At 33.1% G+C, this 22,096-nt stretch overlaps 1 protein-coding gene across 12 annotated transcripts in view; it reads right to left on the reverse strand.

The window, feature by feature from the left end:
• The window catches only part of SUPT3H (SPT3 homolog, SAGA and STAGA complex component), a 597,091-nt gene that overhangs the window by 173,540 nt on the left and 401,455 nt on the right, over nucleotides 1-22,096 (reverse strand). For all 12 annotated transcript variants that reach the window (XR_010112435.1, XR_008955665.2, XR_003028305.4 and 9 more), the window contains one exon: nucleotides 14,455-14,594. Coding sequence is in view for 8 of the 12 variants with exons in the window: in XM_063605298.1 (XP_063461368.1) it covers nucleotides 14,455-14,594 (140 nt within the window). In the remaining 4 variants the exon portion in view is untranslated. The remainder of the gene's footprint in view (nucleotides 1-14,454; nucleotides 14,595-22,096) is intronic.

Here is a 22,096-nt window from a genome sequence, read left to right on the forward strand (position 1 = left end):
GAGATCATGTAGTATTTTTCTTTCTGTGTCCGGCTTACTGCACTTAGCATAATATACTCTAGGTTCATTCATGTAGTCATAAATGGCACAATATCCACTTTTCTGAAGGCTGAGTAATATTTTATTATATATGTGTGTATATCTATTTCACAATTTCTTTATCCATTCACCTGCTGACAGGTCAGGTAGGCTGTTTCCACATCTTGGCTATCTTGGCTATTGTGAATTATGCTGCAATGAACATGGGAATGCAGGCATCTCTTTGAGGTATCAAGATCATTTCTTTTGGATATATACCCAGAAGCAGCATTGCTGGATCATCTGATAGTCTACTTTTAACTTTTTGAGGAACTTCCATGCTGTTTTCCGTAATGACTGTACCAAACTTCCTTTCCCACAAATAACGTACAAAGGTTCCTATTCCTCCATGCCCTAACACTTATCTCTTGTCTTTTTAATAAAGGCCATCCTAATAAGTGTGAGGTGATATATCTCACTGCAGCTTTGATTTGCATTTCCCTGATGATTAGTACTGTTAAGCATCTTTTCATATACTTGTTAGCCATTTTTATGTCTTCTTTGGAAAAATGTCTCGTCAGGTCCTTTGTTCCTTTTTTTAATTGGGTTGTTATTTTGCTATTGAGTTGTGTGATTTCCTTATATATTTTGGGTATTAACTCCTCATCAGATGTATGATTTGCAAATACTTCTCCCAACCCACAGGTTTCCTTTTCATATTGTTGACTTTTTCCTTTGCCATGCAGAAGCTTTTTAGAGTGATATAGTCCAAATTGTTTATTTTTGTTTTTGCTTCGTGAGCTTTTGGTGTGATATCCAAAAAATCTTACCAAGGCCAACGTCAAGGAGCTTTGCCCTATGTTTTCTCCTAGGAGTTTTACACTTTTACGTTTATCTTCAATCCATCTGAGTTAATTACGGTGAGAGATAAGGATTCAATTTCATTTTTTTTCGCATGTGGATATTCACTTTTACCAACACCATTTATTGAAGAGACTATCCTTTCCCCATTGTGCATTCTTGACACCTTTGTCGAAGATTAGTTGACCATATGCGTGTAGGTTTATTTCTGGGCTTTCTGTTCCATTGGTCTCTGTGTCTGTTTTTATGGCAAATCTCATGTTCAAATGTGATTTCCAGTGTTGGAGGTGGGGCCTGGTAGGAGGTGATTGAATCATGGGGGCAGTAGGGTACTGTTTTGATTACTATAGCTTGGTAACATAATTGGAGATCAGGGTGTGATGCCTCCCACTTTGTTCTTTCTCAAGGTTGCCGATATGGTTTGGATATTCTTCCCCTCTAAATCATATGTTAAAATGTGATTCCCAGTGTTGGAAATGGGGCCTGGTTGGGGGTGATTGGATCATGGGGGCAAGCCCATCACGAATAGACAACGGAACTTTACACAGAGCTACTCTCTAGGAAAAAAGGCTTCACTTCTTCATCCATTCATCTCTCTCTTTTTCTTCCCCTACCTCATTTCTTTCTGTCTCTCCCTCACTTGAATAACTTCTACAGTTACAGTAAAGGTATACGGTAGTATTCTTTGCAGATATTTGTGTATGTATTAAATTTTGGCAAAGTCTTATTTTAAATTACTTAAAAGAACAATGATTTAAAATAAATTTATTATTTTAATAAACAAGTTATTTATTAAAAATAATTATTATACTTTTATGTAATAAAAGTATTCTTGCAAAATGAAAACAATTACCCAGTGATTTTGGATTTTTCTAAAGTTTGTTTTCCTAAAGGTGGCCGCTTTTGTAATTTAACCTCTATATTTGAGAGCAGCTCAATGAATCCATTAGTCATGACTGTCTTCTACTATTTGAGGTGAGAATCACGAGGAAATAAAAGTCCTTTCTTCAAGGTAGGACATGTAAAAGTAAGATATAATAAATATTTTTAAAAAATGAGATAAAATGCCCAAATTGTTAATACTTATTATTTAACTGAAAATTAAACACTCAAAAGTTTATTTCATGGCTATTGTGAGAGTAAAAATTTTCAGAATTTCTATAGCAATGCAAAACACTTCCCTTTGTAACTGAATATTAAGTGCCATAGTGGTGACAGTAATAATCATATTAATCCCATGCTAAGGAATTAAGACTGCTCTCTAGAAAATGGAGAATCATGAAAAGGAGAAGCCTGGTAGGATCTGATCTGCCTTTTTGACTGATGCTATGAAAAGTTCCAAACGGATATGCTAATACAATAGATTATACTAATCACTAAATATTTATGGCTTAATCCAAAATTCTTTTTATTTATTTATTTATTTATTTTTAGATGGAGTCTCCCTCTGTTGCCTACGCTGGAGTACAGTGACACGACCTCAGCTTACTGCAACCTCCGCCTTGTGGGTTCAAGCGTTAATCCAAAATTATTAATTCTAAATGAGGAACACAATGATATAGAAAAAAATAGAATTACATTAAACAGCTTGATTTGCACATTTTCTATAAAGTAGTGGCAACAATAAGAATTAAACTAAAGGCAGCTCCTCAGCATGGATGCACATAAAGAAATGGGGGAAATTATCTATACCAAACAAGTAATGATCTGTTAATTCCACTAAATAAACTGAAACATTAAAAAGACAAAAATCTTGCCAGAGAATACACTTATTTTCATATTTAGAAACACTAACTTGGTGAGATTAAACCAATAAAGATAAATAAAGGCCAAACTATGTAACAACCATCTGCCCACCTACTGTGGGGAATGTGGGTAAGGAGAAAGAATAGGGAAATATAATCCACAAAATATTCAAGGCAAAAATATTTTGGTTATTACAACAACCACAATTTGAGAACTATAAACATTAAATGTAAATTAGTGGCAAATCTTGTGGTGTTCTTAAATTCAATGATATTTTAAAATTCATCTTTGCCAAGGTGTTTTATAAACAAGCTAGAAGACTGATCTCTAAGAAAACCCTTGAAATGTATTTTTTAAAAGAGAAGGATCTCATTTTAAAAAGAACAAACTGAAATTACTTGAGACAGAAAATATTGAATGATTCTATAAAAAGCTTAATTGAACAGTATAATCACCATGTGGCAGTCAAATATCCGTTTAGGCAAGACTAAAAACAGCAGCCCGGTAAGGCCTGCATCATGCATCACCAACAGTGGACACGAGTGTTCACAGTGTGCAGTGCTGATGTCTATCTTTACCCAAATAAATGACTCTGTTTTACTTCCCTTGATGTAGGAAAGGTGGAAATAAATAGCAATCATTATTCCAATGCTTTCCTACCAAATCCAGATAGAAAATATCATGTCCCCATAACAAAAGATACTTGTGAATATCAGATAATATATTCTGATCTGGATTAGGGAAAATAGGATTACTATGAGTATGGTTTCAATGCTGCCACCATGTATTTTGCTCCCCTGCAGACTAAAGAAAGGAATAGGGGGAAGAAAACTTTTAAATTTCATCCAAAAACTAACAGTAAAGAATCTAAATAGGTCCGAGGGTGGGGGACAAATGGGAATGGTACTAATATTGTTTTTAAAAAGATGGCAGTCATTTGATTAATCCTGCTATAAAATTTCTCTACAGCAAAGCAACAACTGTAAGAGATTATATATCCAGAAATGTTAGAGAATGATTAAAAAACAGTGCCAGGCTTGGTGCCTCACACCTATAATCCCAGCATTTTGGGAGGCCAAGATGGGAGGATTGCTTGAGCCCAGGAGTTTGAGACCGGCCTGGACAACATAGTAAGACCCTGTCTCTACAAAAATATGAAAATTTGGTGGGTGTGGTGGCAAGTTCCTGTAGTCCCAACTACTTGGGAGGCTCAGGCTAGAGGATCGATCAAGCCTGGGAGGTTGAGGCTGCAGTGAGCTGTGATTGGGCCATTGCATTTCAGCCTGGGGAACAGAAGGAGACTCCGTCTTTAAAACAAAACAAAACAAAACAAAACAAAACAAAACAAAACAAAACAAAAACAGAATAAAACAAACACAACCACTCTAGTTTCACACCTGTATGTGAGGTGCTCTGATCATCAAAGCAGAAGTCAGACTCCACCCTCAGCTGAAGCTCATATTTCACAAGGTTAAGAAAAGCATAAAAAGATCCCTTGAGAGCCATCTTCAAATTGGATATAGTAAGCTACAGAAAAATAGGGATCTAGGTAAGAGTTAGGTTAGAGTTCCATTTTTATAGATCTGTAACTTGCTTTTTATTTCATTAACTGAAAAATGCCTTCTCCAGAACGCACTTTCCCCAATTTTAGACAAGCACTTATGACAACAAATACACAATTCTTTACCATTATATCATAAAAGTACAGCTATAGCTATGGGTAAAATGTAATTTGATAGTATAAAAAGTCACAGACGGAAATCATTTTCAGAGCTACATATTACATCTATTTTGGGTTCTTCTAAATCAAATAATACTACCTCTTCTACAGTTCCTATGCCAGAATAACATATACTGAATGACATTAATCCTGCACTGTGCAGCTAGATTTACCACAGGTATCTTGTTGGTATTTCTACTAATACTCCCTTCAGAATAATTTCATAAGTATTTTGAAATTGTTTGAACAAAAATTAACCTTTAATAAACATAACAATGAGTTATCCTAATGAAACTCTTCCAGGAACTAACCTTGACGTATTACATTGTTTCATGTTTTTCAATGCACCCTAGCCCTTTTCAAGTTTATTTTGCAAACCACACTGAAGCTAATTCAATGACCCTGCCTAAATGTCTTAAAGAAGTAATGTGCCCTATGTCAGAATAAACTAAATTTCAAATTATGTAGCAAGTAGAAAATATATGGCTCAATAACAAAACCAATAATCCATTAAGAAGGTTCAAAATTAAAAACAAATATAGTAATAATTAGAATAGTAACCCATTTATTGAGGCTGTATTCACCTTTACTAGATACTTACTTTTGATTGGTCAGTTATTACTCTAGGACTGTGAGGGCAAAGGCCATGTTTTATCTTTTTTTAATAGTCACAGCCTCAGGACCTAGAACAGTGATTGACTTAAAAAATCTCAATAAATAAATGTTTAATAAATAAAGGAGTGAAAGCATGGATGGACGATTTGCTTGACTCCAAAGAAAAAGATTTGCATTCATTTTTACCACGTTGTGTCTTAGAGAAAACTTCCTAGAGAGTTGAACAGAGCGCCAAGATTCTAAGACATCATTCTACTAATTCACACTGCCATAATGTTAAAGACCTTTACACTGAAGGACCTTTGTGGCTATCTTTTCACACCCATTACTTCTTCCTAAAGTTCCAGAGATCCAGGGTTTTGCTGAAGTCTGACTGTACACTCAACTTCAGGGATGAAGCATACAGCTTAGGGTAAGCCAGACAGGACATTTCATCCTACTAGCTACTGCCACTGGCAGGGACTGGGGAGATGTTGTGACCCAAGCCTTTTTAAGAGTAAATCCTGGGACAAAGGCATTCTCTCTCCACCTGGACCTAAAACTTCCATAGTCATTTGTGCTCCTATGTGAGAAATAAATATTCAATATGACCTGAAGATTAGGCCAACAAAAACATAAAAGGGCAGGAAAAGCAGAATAGGGAATTGGAGCCAGAAATCCAATGTACATTGTGAACTTCAATATCAAACCTTGCTTGAAGCCAAATCTACCTCTGGGCTTTGTTATCTGAAACAAAACCTTTCCCTAGCTGCTTAATTTTGTTTGAATTGGTTTTTTTTTTTAATTAACTGCAATCACTAGCATCATGCAAAAATATTAACTGTTTTCAACTTTTACATCATTATTACTGCTCTGAAGATGGTCTGTATGACACTATGTAGGGTTATAGTCCCCTACTCTTCAATAATATGATGGAATATTATACCTATACATCTTCAAATTGGAACAGCAGCTTTCTGAAATATTTGAGAATCTAAACTCAAACTATAGCTGAATAAAACATTTAAAGGACTAAAAATAAACACCAATATTAATATCTATTGATATTTATTTATTGAGAGCATCTAATAGATGTTACTGCATTTATACAAAAATACCCATGAAACTAGAATCTTCCTGATATAATCATGTCTCAAATAAAATGCAAAATAAACTTTATTACGTTCAGTATGACAATTCACAGACAACTTTTTCTTCCCTAAAGATCTATTTTATTCCCTACCTCTTTAAACTGTCTTGCATCTAGAAACAAGGGACAATTAAAAGGAAAAACATGCATAAGAAACAACTGCTTACTTAGCAAATCACAACTAAACCACCATACTTTCTTATGTCTAAAATTTAACTGACACTTTACGAGTTTCTAACTGCTAGTATTTCAATCCGACAACAGGCGCCTTCTCTAGATGAGAAAAAATCAATGGTACATCTTTTTGCACAACATGCATTTACCTGTATTTACATGCATATTATATGTGTATATTGCTTCATACATTCATCTGTTCAGTCTTAACTGCAAGCATCTAAAGAGCCTATTTAATTTGCTTCATAAAGCATATCCTTCAGCATCACTTACAAAGTAAATACTTCTGATGGGAAAAATAAAATAAAATGAAAAGAGAAATTGCAGAACAAAGGAAATCAAATGAGGATTAAGAGAAACATAACAGAGATGGTAAATATGTAAATTCAAAACAGCATAAATTTATAAATTCAATAAACTTGTAAATCTCATCCTCTACTGTCAGCCACTATTAGCATGTTGGTATATTTCTCCTTGCAGCCTTAATTTCAATGTGTTTGCGAAACATGAATATTCCCTTATCATCAGGTAAACAGGGTTCTCAGCCCATTTCCAATACTATGAAAAACATTGTGATGAATAGTTTTGTGCATATGAATGTGCACATGAACAAAATTCCTGATATCTAAAGAGAAATTACCAAATGTAGGTCTACTAGGTTGCAGTATATTAATGCTTCTAATGCTTCTAACTGAATTGATATTTTAAAATACTTTCTCGGTTTTACTAATCTACATTTCCACAGTTAATGTGTTACCACTCCCATCTTACTTTTGACCATTTTATATACAAAAATGGCATTATTTCAATACCAGTAAGTAGATACTTTATATATTTATTTTTATTTCTTCTTGTTTTTCATATCCTTTGCCAATTTTCCTACTAGAATGTTCTTATTGATTTTAAAAGATCTATATAAATGATACTGATAGTTTTGTCATATTTTTATTCATGTCTTTTAATAATTTTTGTGTTTTTGAAACAGACATAATTTTTATAAGATCAAATTTAAAAGTCACTTCCTTTGTGATTTTTTCACCCCCAAACTGGGCTCTGAGTGACCTTTCAGAATATTTTAATAGAGTCTATTTCCTCTCTTGAAAAATTCACAAAATTTAGCATACAAAACCCTCTGAAAATTCCTAAAAGAAACTTCTTAAAAATTTGAATTTAGCATTTCACAAACTTATTTGAAAACAGACCACTCCCTACCCCCACAGTGTATTTGACAACATCTTGAGGAATAGCATTTCTCAAAAGCTTTGAAACAAAAGCCTAGAAAGTCCTTCCATATTACCTGTGGTTATTTGTATTTTTTGAAAATGGTTTTACTTTTTATACCAAATTTTTAATATTCTGGAATGTATTTTGATGCATGTATAAGGTTAAGAGTTATCATTATGTTTTCTTTTTCAGTAGTTCTATAATTATCTTGGCATCTTTCTCCCACTGATTTCTAATACCATCTTTATTGTGACTAATTCTTCTTTATATTTAATTGTATCATTTATTCTCTTCACAGGAGTGCCTGTGGGTTTTACACTAGTACCACACTATTTTGACTGTCGTAGTTTCATGGAATCTTATATTATTTGGTGGTATTAGGTTGGTGCAAAAGTAATTGTGGTTTTGCCATTAAATTAAACTCAATCTCCTACTCTTCTTTAATGAAAATTTCTTGGCTATCCTAATTTTTTATAACTTCAGATGAAGTCTAATATCATTTTATAAAGTTTTTTTTTAATCTTGCTGAGATTTCTGTTTAAACAACATTAAGCCAATACATTAATGTGGAAACAACTGAGCTATTTACAACATTTAGTCTATATCCAGGAACATAGTGCTTTTTCATTTATACACTCATGTCTCAGTACATTATTAAAAATGAGTTACATATTTCTTTTACATTTTTTGTTAATATAAAGTTTATCTCCAAATAATTTTTTTCTTGTATTATTCTGATTGACACTGTCTTTTTTCTCAATTCTACTATTGAATATTACTGAATTTATTATTGAGTATTACTGAATTATGGAAGAAGCTCCTAATTTTGGTCAGTGTCTATCTGACTTAATGAAGACTTTTATTGGCTTCAGTACTTTTTACATTGATGCTCAAGGATTACCAAAATTAATAAATTATGTTATCTGTACATAATGATAAATTTTTGTCTCCTGCCAATAGCAATGTCTTTTATTGCACTGCCTAGTGCTCCTTGAACTCTCGCAAATAAAAGTGGTAACAGTGGGCATTCTAGAATTTAACAGAACTCTTAATATTTTTAAAACTATCATGATGTCTGTTCATTTAAGTGAGATATTTTTTATCATAAAGTAGAAGGACTTTTCTATATCTAGTTTATTAAGATTTTCTAAAAAGTCTAGGAAGTGAATTTTGTCATATCTCTTTTTATTACCAATTAAAACTATCATATGGTTATTCTTATTTGACCTAGCTATTTGATATATGATAGTAATATATTTTCTAATATTGAAGCATACTCGAACTCAAGGAAAAAATCCTACTCAGTTGTGATACATTTTTCATTATATATACTTTCAAATTAAAATTGCTAATACTTTAAGATTTATGCATCTATATTCCTAAGGAAGGTATTATGATAATTTTCATTCATTTGAGCTCTGTCTGAAGTTATGCTTGCTTTTTAAAATTTAATGACAAGTTCTCCTTTTTTTTTCTTTTCTATGCTCTGAGATAGCTTGGATAGCAGGATAATTAACTATTTCATGAATTAAAGAGCTCTTCCATAAACTGGGTTAGATTCAGAGACTTCTGAGGATACAACTGTTTAAAAAAATCTGGCATTTCTTTGAGTTACTGATTTATCCAGGTTTAGTACTTCCTGATGAGTAAAAATTATACATTTATATTTTCTTAGAAAAACACTCATTCATCAAGATTTATAAATAAATTGGTTACTAAATTATACGAGCATCTATGGCTATATCATTATTCACTGCCAATTTTTAGTATTGATTGGTGCAAAAGTAATTGCGGTTTTTGCCTTTTTAAATGGCAAAATGATAAATTGTGGTCTTCTGCCAATAGCTATACCTTTTATTGAGAGCTCCTTGAACTCTGGCAAATAAAAGTGGTAACAGTGGGCATTCTAGAATTAAATTTTTTAATGGCAAAAACTGCAATTACTTTTGCACCAACCTAATACTTTTTTATTTTTCTTATTTAGAGGTGACACAGATTCATTCTACCACTTTGTTCTTATATTTGCAAAGAATTTCTTAAGTTGATAAATTTAATTATATGTCTTCTTTTTATTTCTGCTTATCTTTGTATTTTCATTTTTCCTGTCTTCTCTATTTTATTGTAAAATTTCTATGCTTTAGTTGAATGTTTGGTTTATTTTCATTATTTCCAATTTAATAATGAAAGACTTAAAAGCAAAAAAGTTGCTTCTCTTTTTAACAAAGCTTTGTCTATACTTGTTTAATTTTATATGGACTTTTCTCGTTGTTACTATCTAAACAGTCTGTGACGGTACTGTTAAATTTATTTTTGGTTCATTAGTTGCCTCTGTGATTTTTTTCCCTTTTTAATTTTCAATCAGTCAAGGTTTTGTTTGTTAGTTTAACTTCCGTTATTACTTTCTAGGTTTTCTTTCCATTCTGGTAAAGTAATATGCCCTATAAATTTTTGCATTTTTGGAGTTTGTTGACTGTATGTGTGTGAGAGAAAGCGACAGTAAGAAAGAGAGTGAGAGTGAAGGTGGGTGTGAGAGACAGAGACAGAGAAAGATTTCGTTTGATTCTTCATGGATGGTTGAATAGTGTTTCGGTTTTTCGTTTTTAACAGACGAGGTCTTGCTATGTTGCCCAGGTTGGACTTGAACTCCTAGGCTCAAATGACCCAGTCTCCTGAATAGCTGGGACTACAGGCATACACCACCACGTGCACCTGAATGGTGGTGCTTTCTAACGATTTTCAATTTTAAAAAACAGTGAATCACTTTTTTCACTGATGATATGTACAGCCATTACATAAAATTGAAGATGTGCTGGTTGAAGGTGTGAGGGCAGATGGAGGCTACAGCCCCACCAAACCTCTTCTCTCTTCCCTGAAGAGACCCATGGAATCCTTGGAGTTGTAAGATTTTAAGACTATTGCTCATTTATAAAACATTATATATGCATCTATTATATAAACTTAGATATTTATTAAAGTCTTTTTTTACCCTTGAATTAATCAGTCAAAGATTGGGATGGTGTGTTCTAGTCTCCATAACAAATGTTTTTCTCTGACCTCTCCCCACATACCAGAAGCTTTCAATGCTCTGGAATTTGATGATTAACAGTTTGCACCTACTATGTTTTCACTATAGGTGTATCTTTTAGTAACATAAAATTATTGCCTTTATTCCATTTTAAAGCTTCTCTCCTTAAATTCTCTTTTCTCTGAAATTAATACTGTAACCCCCAGTATTACAGGGTTTGTATGATATACCTCTGATTGTTCTTTAACTTTTACCTTTTAAATAATCTAGAAAAATTACATTTCTATTTCTATATATGTATATATGGGCATAGTGTATACATGTATGTACATGAATTTGCATATGTAAATGTATATACATATATAAATGTATATACATAGATATATACATACATGTATTTATTATGTACATATGTAAACTACATATATCTTTGTAGTATATAATTCTATCTTTATTTCACAGTCCCATGTATTATAACATATTTAAGAGTTTCAGTTTTTAACTCAACTTTTTAAACTTTTCTGGTATTTGTGAATGTTTATCTTACTGGGATTAGCCTTTTTCTTTTATGTTAAGTATTATGTAAAATATTTTTGGAATGTTAGCTTTACAGACATTTTATTTTCCTTTTCCTTATAATTAAAATAAATCATGATAGGTAGAAATGGGAATGGTAGAAAGACTTCAAAAACAAGAGATGGACAACTTCTACAGGCATCCACCTATTTCTTCTTCAATGAGTTTTCTAGTCCACTTACCTCCAAAAACCATAACCCTGGGACTCAAAATCCCCAGGAATCATAACCATGCTACACTTGGGCACAACTGAATGATATATCTGATTTCTCTTATTATTCAGCCTTTATGAGAAACTATATGTTTTCAAATCTATGGTCTCAGTTCATTTCAGGTTAAGCAAATTCAGATGACTACCTGGCACCTTATTTAATTTAAAGCTTATTATCAACAAATTTTAAGCTGCCTTAAATGTTATGTATATCACTCTGCTTTCTCTCTAGATTCCATTATTAAGCCTCTGATATGAAAACACAAGATAAAAAGTCACTAGGGATTTTCTGCACCCCAAACTGTTTAAAAGCTGCTCTCTCTGGTAAGCTCTAATCCTTGCTCTCTTGTTTACTTTTATCAATTTGAGGATTACTCTGAAGGTAGAGTTCTCTCAACTTTTTAAGCACCCATTGTTTACATCTCTTTACAAACTTAGGGGCTTACAAGACTAGATAGTTTACTTGATTATTGACAAACTTGAGCTTCTCAGGTTCCTCTACAAGCAGCAAAGCAGGTTCTTAGGCACAGCTCTTCTGTGGGTGACCACAGTTCCTCACTGACAAGAAAACTCAAAGCGATTTGAAGCTTTTAGTGACTGTATTTTGGTCTTTGGTTGACAATATTTGATTAGATGAAAAAATTAGAATGAAAGAAACATTAGCTACACTTAGACACACCTGCCTTATTTTAGGATGGAGGTGGGTGGGGTTGGAGGGAAGCTATAGTTGTATGTATTTCCCTGCTCTTCTCAGTCCCTCAAATACACTAAAGCAACTCTGAGCATTATTTAATCTTTATTTGATCATTTAAAAGGATGTTCTGAGATCATGGAGCTCTACTATAGGTATGCCCAAGTGCTAGAATCTGGTGCTAGAGAAAAATAAATGTGTAAGAGTTAGCTAACTATCACGATGATGAACTAGTAAGGCAAAATGGATGTAAAAATTCAGATTTTTTTATATTTCAAGTCACATAAATTAATAGTAATGAAGTAAATTATGGATGAAACTAAAGCCAAGCACACATACATCAGCTGAAAACAATAGGAAAGAACTCAGGCTGTTTTTTGTATGTTTGCTCAATGTTTTGAGAAGAAGCTAGAATACCAAGTGAGTTTTTATATCTATAAAGAAGAAAGAAAACTAAAATTAAGCCTGTTGGTAGGTCTATACCATTTTCATACATGCTAGGGGAGAAGGTAGTAAACAAAGTTTCTGCAACCATAAGTGATGCTTAGAGGAAAGTTAAGTCATTGAATGATGCCAGGACTGATTATTCTACTGAAGTTTAAAAGCAAGAGATTGCAGTCTCTGAGTCCAAAGTGGTTTCATATGAACTGCCACAGTTGTGGTTTACTCTTGAAACTATAACCTATCAAATTAGAAGCAGGCAAGGCCTATGCTCTTAACAGTTCCACTTTCTACTGTCTACAGTTAAGTTATGTGTACAAGCCCAGCATATTTTTTTCAGTTAAACTGTTATTTGGATGAGTAGAATATAAAAGCTACTCTGTTATGTTGGCCAGAGAAGATTTTTGTTATGATACAAAGCTTAACGAAGTTGCCAGTCTCATGTTTATTTGTACATATGAAGACTTTCACTGTAACTAGTTTTATCAACTTCTGATATTTTATTATTCTGGTTACCAGTATGTAATACATAACTATAAAGAAGAAGTGTACAGACTGCATAAGTACCCAAGCTTCTTCTACCCTGCATCTCCAGATATTTTATTGACTTTAGTACCCTGCTGACCCCCAGTTTTCTAGGTCTACAGTAGCCTGCTATTATAGAGCTACAAAATGTTCCATTTCTTCTCTTCTTGATTGTGGAATGCCCTTTTAGGCAACAGGTTTGGCTAGCCAAGATCTTCCCATCAAAATTGAAAAGTTACCTGTTCAATTTTACTAATGCTTTATGTATTATGCTTTATTCCTTAATGAACCTTTCTCAGTGGCCATTTTTATAATATAAAAATATTTAAAAAATAAAGCATAAACAATATTTGCTCTTTGTGTAATGCATCATAAGTGAAACCATGCCACTAAACAACCATATCCTGTTTGGGCAATGATGACATCAGAAATACATGTTTATCATCTGCTTTGGACAACTTAGCATGTTTTTGGCCCAAGGCAAAGTTGAACTAAAACCATTTGCAGTTGTACCAAACCAAGATAACCACACATTTCTAAAGTAATTGATACCTAAAAGAACACTGCCTTTAGATCACAGTTCATGATCCAAGCCTGCTAATTCTTTAAAGGTTGTTGAAGTTTATAAAGCATGTATGTCTACTGGACCTCCTCCAAAGTTTAACATAAAATAATTATATCTTCAGCATGCATAGAAACTATAAAAAAGTTGGCACTTAGCACAATCTTTTGCAATTCTGAAATTACCTCCATTGCCCAACTGAAAGAGAAGGGGAAAATGGAGATTCCTTATATGTGAAAGTATGATAATAGCAATATGAACTGTGAAAATACTGTCTTGTAATTTGGAAGGCACTCAAATGAAATAAATCATTTTACTTTAAATTTTTCCTTTAGTGTTTAAAGAAATAATAATTTTATGTATAGATAGCTAAGGTAAATAGAAGACATATAATTTTCAAATGCATTGTTAAGACATATCCAGGGAATCCAAATACATGTCACTAATTTTGTCTTGCAGTGATATAAAGCATGTAATTGCCCTGGGTACTACCCTAGCTAGTAAGTCCAATCAGAGCCTGCAACTATAGCCAGAAGAATAGCTCTTCACACTATATATGCCAACATAAAAGCAGTAAGAATTAGTTTTGTTTACAAATAAAATTGGATGATTTGAAACAAAAAAGGTAAATATTTAATTAGAAATTAGCTTCATAAAATAAAATCAGTAAAAGTCAGATCCAGAGTAGGGAAACCTAATCATTTTCAAAACAGGAAATAAGGAAACAGAAAACAGAAGTCATTTCCCAAAGTTGATGCTGAAGGCAGATCTGACTCCCACTTCAGGGGCTGATCCTCTGCACATCGCTACCATCAGACATAAAACCACTGACTTAGAGATTTCAGACAACATTTAAAGAACATGAGAATAGAACCAAACAGCAAAGGCACTGCAATGATTGTTCTATTTCTGTAAAAAGGGAAGAATGTACTATACCTCCATTCTTTCTTGTTTAACTTCATCAATTTCGTCATCTTCAAACATTGCTAAAAGTTCTCCTGTCTGGTCAATAGAGTTGAGGAAGTCCTGAGCAATCTTTTGTCTTTTGTTCGCATTATTGCTGCCACTCAATTTGTCTTCATGAAGTCAAGGGAAAGAAAAAAAGAAATGTTCTCAATAGGTTTACATCAGCACTAATTATTACATGTATTAAATATAGTATACCAAATTCAGAATTGGGATTCTCTGAAAATAATCTTTTAAAAAATTCTTGCATTCAAAATAAAAGTATAAGTCATACAGAATTAAATAATTTTTCATGTCACAAATTAGACTGAAAGAATAGAACCAAATGATCAACTACCAAAGTAAGTGTGAAAGGGCTAATTAAATCCCTTATAAAAAGGAGAGAGTGGTGTGCTCAGATTTGGAAAAAGAATACTGTTATATAGTATTTATAACAAACACCTCTGAAATGAAATGACAATACAAAAAATGATGAGTAAGGATATGCTAGGCAAATACAAGCTAAGAAAGCAGAACTGGTAACATTAACATTAGAAAATACAGCTCAAGACCAAAAACACTAAAGGAGACAGGGTGAAATAGTATCTAGTAATAAAAGGAATTTTAAACGGCCATAAACTTTTATGTAACAAAATAATAGCAAAATGAATAACACAAAGGAAATCTTAAAAAGCACAATTATTGTGAGATACCTGAATATGTATTTTTTTAAATTTGACAACTTAAGGTTACAGAAGATTTAAAAAATATATATCTCTAAGCACATTAACAACTATATACATATAAGAATCTATATTATTATCTTAGGTCCATAGATCTTTTTCTTCATTTTTATCATTTCTTTTAAATTTTTACATCAAAAAGTTTTATAAACATCTATAAATTAAAATATATTAAAATATCACATATCATTTTTGCTTGATTACTCTTTCCCATTTCCTTCCCTTTTACATGATCAGCCAAATTCCAACTCAAAATCTTGTAACTCATATTAACACCACCCAATATGTATTCTCCATGTTCATATATCCATAAAAATACATTCATTTATAGAGCTGTTTTATTCATTTATATTTTCTAGAAAAGGGTTCTTATGATATTCCTTCTATTTCTTTCTTGTCTTGCACTTCATGTTTCTTTGTCAATTAGGAAGAAAAATCCCTCCAAGTCAACTGGTACAGCCCTGATTCCTTCTTAACGGCTGTGTAATATTTTACAGTATGTATGTACCACAGCTTTCCAGCCAATCCCCTACTGATGGGCATAAACTTTGTTTCAGGTTTTTGCTACCCAGGGGAAATGCTGTAATAAACATCCCATCCATATGGCATTCTGTATGGTTGGCTTAATGTTTATGGCATAGATTCACAAGGATGGAACTACTGAGTTAAAAGGTACAAACATTTTAATGGAAGTTAAGAGATTGTTTACCAGTGCATTAACCCTTCAAGTTTCCAAGACTAATGAGGAATGCCTTGTCTCTCCATGAGAGAAGTCTAATAAATGTAAAGTGATACATCATTGTGATTAAAATATTTAATTTCCCTAATGAATCTAAACATGTTTTCCCATATGTTTGTTAGCTATCTGAATAAGCCTTTCTGTTAATTGTCTAGTTTTATCCTTTGCCCATTTTCAACTGGGTTGCCTTTTTCTTAACAATTCAAAGGGCTCTTTTATATTACCCCTTTGTTATCTGAGTTAAAAATGTTTATCCTAGTCTTCCATTTGCCTATGAATTTTAAAGCATCTTTTGCCACTAAAAAATTAAAAATTTGCCAGGCGTGGTGGCTCACGCCTGTAATCCCAGCACTTTGGGAGGCTGAGGCGGGCGGATCACCTGGGGTCAGGAGTTTGAGACCAGCCTGACCAACATGGAGAGACCCTGTCTCTACTATAATCACAGCTACTCGGGAGGCTGAGGCAGGAGAATCACTTGAACCTGGGAGACAGAGGTTGTGGTGAGCCGAGATTGCTCCATTGCACTCCAGCCTGGGCAACAAGTGCAAAACTCCGTCTCAAAAAAAAAAAAAAATTTAATTTCTATATTGTCAAATAAGTTCATTTTTTCTTTTATAACTTTTGTTTGAGATGACTTCTCTCCACTCACACAGATGGAATGGATACTATCAGATATCTATTCTTATTTAAATTTGTAGAGGTTCCCTTTGTGGCCAATTTTACAATTCAGTTTTGTAAATGTTCTGTAGATATATTGAAAAAATTCATAGACCCTCTATTCCAGATAAATACAGGTCGAAGCATATCTTGCTATTTTGCTGATTTACTATTTAGTGCTTATGGGTCTATTATGTTAAAAATTGTGTCTTCTATAATTATTCTTCTTTATCCTGTTTTATTATTATTATTATTATTCCCCTTTATCCTTCTATAAAATATTCCTCTTTGTTCTGTTTGGGCTTTTAATGTTAAATTATAGCTTGCATGATGCTAATATTGCCACTTCTGCATTCTTTGCATTTGTGTATGCATTTATTTACCATTTATTTGTTCATCGCATTATTTATAACCTTTTTTTATGTTCAAGTTTTATTTTTGTGGTTGTTTATAATGTCTCAATGTAAGAATTTAATCCATTTCATAATTAGTGCAATGACCGATATATTTCATTTTTATTATTTTCTCTTGCTTTATATTTGGTATTTATTTCATATTCTTGTTTTTTCCTTTTCCTTTCTTCATTTTTAATGGTTTGGCCATGTTGATAGTCCTTCCATTTCTTCTCATTGTTAATTTGAAATTGTAATATACTTTTCTATTCTGTTAATGTTTACCATCCCTTTTTCCATTTTCTTTAATGTTTACCTCGCCCTTCTCTGGTTGGACACATTGCTTGAACATATTTTAAACAACAGTTTCCATTGTTATTTAAAATAAGATATCAATTATACTTCTACCAAGAGGTAACATTTTCCCAATCAAGTAACTTTTTCTTCTAACGTTTCACCCTTTCCAGTATCAAGAGACCTTCAGAACACTTTCATTTTCCCTATCTCAGCTTCCTATCAATAGACCTTTGAAAAATTTTTACTTCACCCCTTCTCCATCTCTAAACTTTTGGCTTTCTGATGAAAAGGGGTATTATTTTTACAGTATTAACAGAATTTCACCAGTATTTTAAGAAATTTAGCACTTATATTGCATGTTCTCACATATTGTATCATTAGAGATAAATACTGAGTCCAAACAAGATTAACTACTCAACATACTTCTTTCCTATTCTTCCTTTTTCTAACTTTGAAGTTTATCACTGGGATCTATGGATGATTTACTTTCTGCATTTGCATTTACTTTCTGCACTTGATATTTGTATATTGTTGAATATGTTTCTTTAGCACTATAGACAGATATCTTATCTTGGTTGGGTATAAAGTCCTTGGATTGCAGTCCCTTCCTCTCATGAATCGATAAATATGATTCTAGTGCCTTCTAGCTTCCGGTGTTATATATGAGAAGTCCAATTATAATGTGATTCATTTAATAATTCCTTTTTTGGAGGTAGAGGAGGCTGAGCTTTTGTAAGATTTTCTCATTATGTTTAGAGATCAAGAATTTTACTAAGACATTCCAGGTGTTTATCTACTCAACTTTTTTTACTCTGCAGTCTTGGATTTTCTTAGCTCTATAATTTATTAATAATTGCCTCTCCTCCATCTCCTACTTTTACTTTCTGAAATGCCTATGATATGCATCTTAACTCCTCCGAATTTATCCTCTATATCTCTTACCTTTTTCCCTCATAATTTTCATATCTTTACATTTTTCTATGTGCTTTGAGATAACTATTGCATTTTATTCTCCCTAATTAGGTCTGAAGAGTGACTTTTTGAACAAAAAATTATTGAGTTATTTAAGTTATTTAGTTGTGAATTACTGTGTGTTAACTCTAGAAAATCTCTTTTGTGCTACATTTGAGTCCCACTATTGTTCTCCTTACTTTTTAAAATTTAAGTTGTCATCTAATCCCAACTATTTTGCTGGCAGGTATTGCGTTCTGTCTTAGCTTCCTCTATGTTGGTGCATTACTCCTCTCACCCTAAGTATTCCCCCCAACTTTTTTTTTTCGCTGCTTGTTGGGATTCAGTTGTAATGTAATCAATGGTAAGGGTTTGAGTGGAGGATTTTAATGGGATTTTAAATGATTCCCTATCTCAATCTTCCCCTCCGCCAACTCTAGGCAACCACTACTCTACACTCCATCTCTTTAGATTTGCCTATTCTAGACATTTCATATAAATAGAATAAAATATCTGGTCTTTGTGATTGGTTTCTTTCATTTAGCTTAATATTTTCAAGGTTCATCCATGTTTTAGCATATATCAGTATTTAATTCCTTTTTATAGCCAAATAATATTCCTTTATATGAATATTCCATACTTATTTATCCATTCATCCACTGATAGACATTTGGGCTATTTCCTTTTTTATTATCATGAATGCTGCTGCTAACACTCATGTACAAATTTTTATGTGAATACATATTTTCATTTATCTTATTCCACTTCTTTTGCTAGGAATGGAATTTCTGGTTCAGTTGGTAAATCTATGTTTACCCTTTTGAGGAACTTCCCAAATGCTTTCTGAATTGTCTGCACCATTTTATACTCTAACAACGTAAGAAGGTTCTAGCTCTCCATGTCCTCAACAGCACTTGTTATTATCATTTTGTGTGTTTGTTTGTTTTTAAGAGATAGGGTCTCGCTCTGTTGCCAGGCTGGAATGAAGTGGTGCAGTCACAGCATACTGCAGCCTCTAACTCCTGGGCTCAAGTAATCTTCCCACCTCAGCCTCCTGAGTAGCTGGGTCCACAGGCACATGCCACTGAGACTGGCTAATTGATTTTTTTTTTTCTAGAGATGGGGTCTTGCTTTGTTGCCCAGGCTGGTTTCAATATCCTGGCTTCAAGTGATCCTCCTGCCTCAGCCTCCCAAAATGCTGGGATTATAGGTATGAGCCACCATACTCGGCCTTGTTTTTATCTTTTTGATCACAGTCATCCTAGTGGGTGTGGAGTATTATATCAATGTGGTTTTGATTTGCATTTCTCTGATGGCTAATGACTTTTTTTTTTGAGATGGAATCTCCCTCTGTTGCCCAGGCTGGAGTGCAATGGCACAATCACGGCTCACTGCAACCTCTACCTCCTGTTTCAGGGTATTCTATTGCCTCAACCTCCCAGGTAACTGGGATTACAGGCACACACCACTACACCCGGCTCATTTTTTGTATTTTTAGTAGAGATGGGGTTTTACCATGTTGGCCAGGCTGGTCTTGAACTCCTGACCTCAAGTGATCCACCCACTTCAGCCTCCTAAAGTGCTGGGATTATTTATAGGCATGATTTTTAAGTATCTTTTTCAGTGTCTATTGTCCATTAGTCAATCTTTTTTGTAGAAATGTCTATTCAGACCCTTTGCCCATTTTTAAATTGGGCCACTGTCTTTTTATTGTTAAGTTGCATGCATTCTTGATATATTCTATACAAAAGTACCCTATCAGATATATAAGAAAAATTTTCTCCCATTCTGTGGTTTGTCTTTTCACTTTCTTGATGTTGCTCTTTGAAACATAAAAGTTTTAAAATTGATCAGTTAATTTCTTAGTCATTGTTTTGACTTTGAAATAATTGATCAAGTCCAATTTTCCCTTTTTCTTTTGCTGTTTGTGCTTTTGGTGTCATACATTCAGAATGCTTTGCCTCCTCCAAAGTCATCAACATTTATTACTGTATTTCTTTTTAAGAATTTTATAGTTTGAGCCCTTGTATTTAGGTCTATGATCCATACTGGGTTAACTTTGTGTACTGTGTTGTTGTAGGTGCCCAAATTCTTTCTTTTGGACGTGGATATCCAGTTGCTCCAGCAATATTTGTCAAAATGGCTATTTTTTCCCTATCAAATTCTCTTGAAATCCTTGTCAATATCAACTGACCCTAAATGCTTATTACTGAACTCTCATTCCATTCCATTTCATTGACAAATATGTCTACACTTATGCCAGTACTGCTCTATCGTAATTACTGTAGCTTTATGGTAAGTTTTGAAGTCAGTAAGCATGAGTCCTCTGACTTTATTCTTTGTTAAGATTGCTCTAGGTATTCTAGTTCCCTCACGACCTAGATGAGTCATTTCCATATCAGAATCTGGCATTTCTATATGATTGGTAGAATCAGCATATTCATGATTGGTAGAATCAATGTATTCATTTCTACAAAAAAGCAGATGAAATCTGTAGGCCAAGTTGGAGAGTATTAACACTTTAATAATATTGAATGTTCCAATCCATGAATGTAGGATGTCTTTCCATTACTATCTAGGCCTTCTTTCAACAATATTTTGTAATTTTCAGTACATAAATCTTGCAGGTCTTTAGTAATTTTATTCCAAAATATTTTATTCTTTTTGATGCTATTGTAAATGGCATTGTTTTCTTAATTTCATTTTTGAGCTGTGCATAGCTGATATATTAAAATATGCTTGATTTTTGCATATTTCTCTTACATCCAGCAAACACATCGAACCAGTCTATTAGTTGTAATAGTTTTTATTGAATTTCTTAGAATTTTCTATATACAAAATTATATTATCTGTAAACAGAGGTAGTTGTACTTCTTTTTTTCTAATCTGGATGCCCTTCATTTCTCTTTCTGACTAAACATCTGGCTAAAACCTTCAGTACAATATTGCATATAAGTGCCATTAATGGACATCTTTGTCTTGTTCCCGATCTTATAAGGGAAAGCATATAGTCTTTTACCATTAAGTATGATGTTAGGTATGGGTTTTCCATATATGTCTGTCTTAGCTCAGGCTGCTACAACAAATACATCATAAACTGGGAGGCTTAAACAACAAACATTTATTTCTCACAGTTCTGGAGGTTGGGAAGTCTAAGATCAAGGTGCCAGTAGATTTAGTGTCTGGTGAAGGCCTGCTTCATGGCTTACAGATGACATGATCTTGTTGTATCCACATATGGTGGACAGCAGAAACAGAGGAAACAAACTTTCTTGTGTCTCTTCTCAGAAATGCCCTAATCATAAAGGTTCCATCCTTATGATCTAATTTTTAATGCTTCCCACAATTCTCATCTCCAAATACTACCACACTGGGAATTAGGCTTCAACATATATATTCAGAGGGTGAGGAGGGACAAAAACATTCAGTCCATGCAATCATCTTTATCAAGTTAAAGAGGTTTCCTTCTCTTCCTAGTTTGTTGAATGTCCCTCTCATTAAAAACTTTTGGAATTTTGTTAAATGCTTTTCCTACATTTATTGAGGTGATCATGTGATTTTTCTCCTTTATTCTGTTAATTTGATGCATTACATGAATTGTTTTCTAAGTTTAAAACAACCTTATATCCCTATGACAAATCCCATTTGGTCATGGTTTATAATCCTTTCTATACTTGCTGAATTCAGTTTAATGGCATTCTGTTGAGGATTTTTGCATCTGTATTAAAAAACATTGCAGTCTGGTTTTCTTGTGATATCTTTGTCTGGTTTTCATATCAGGCTCAATCTATATTACCTTTATAGAATTAGTTGGGAAATAATTGGTATTCTTCTTTAAACATTTGGTGGAATTC

This window comes from Pan paniscus, chromosome 5 (assembly GCF_029289425.2).
Source record: "Pan paniscus chromosome 5, NHGRI_mPanPan1-v2.0_pri, whole genome shotgun sequence".
In the NCBI taxonomy this organism is placed as follows: domain Eukaryota; kingdom Metazoa; phylum Chordata; class Mammalia; order Primates; family Hominidae; genus Pan; species Pan paniscus.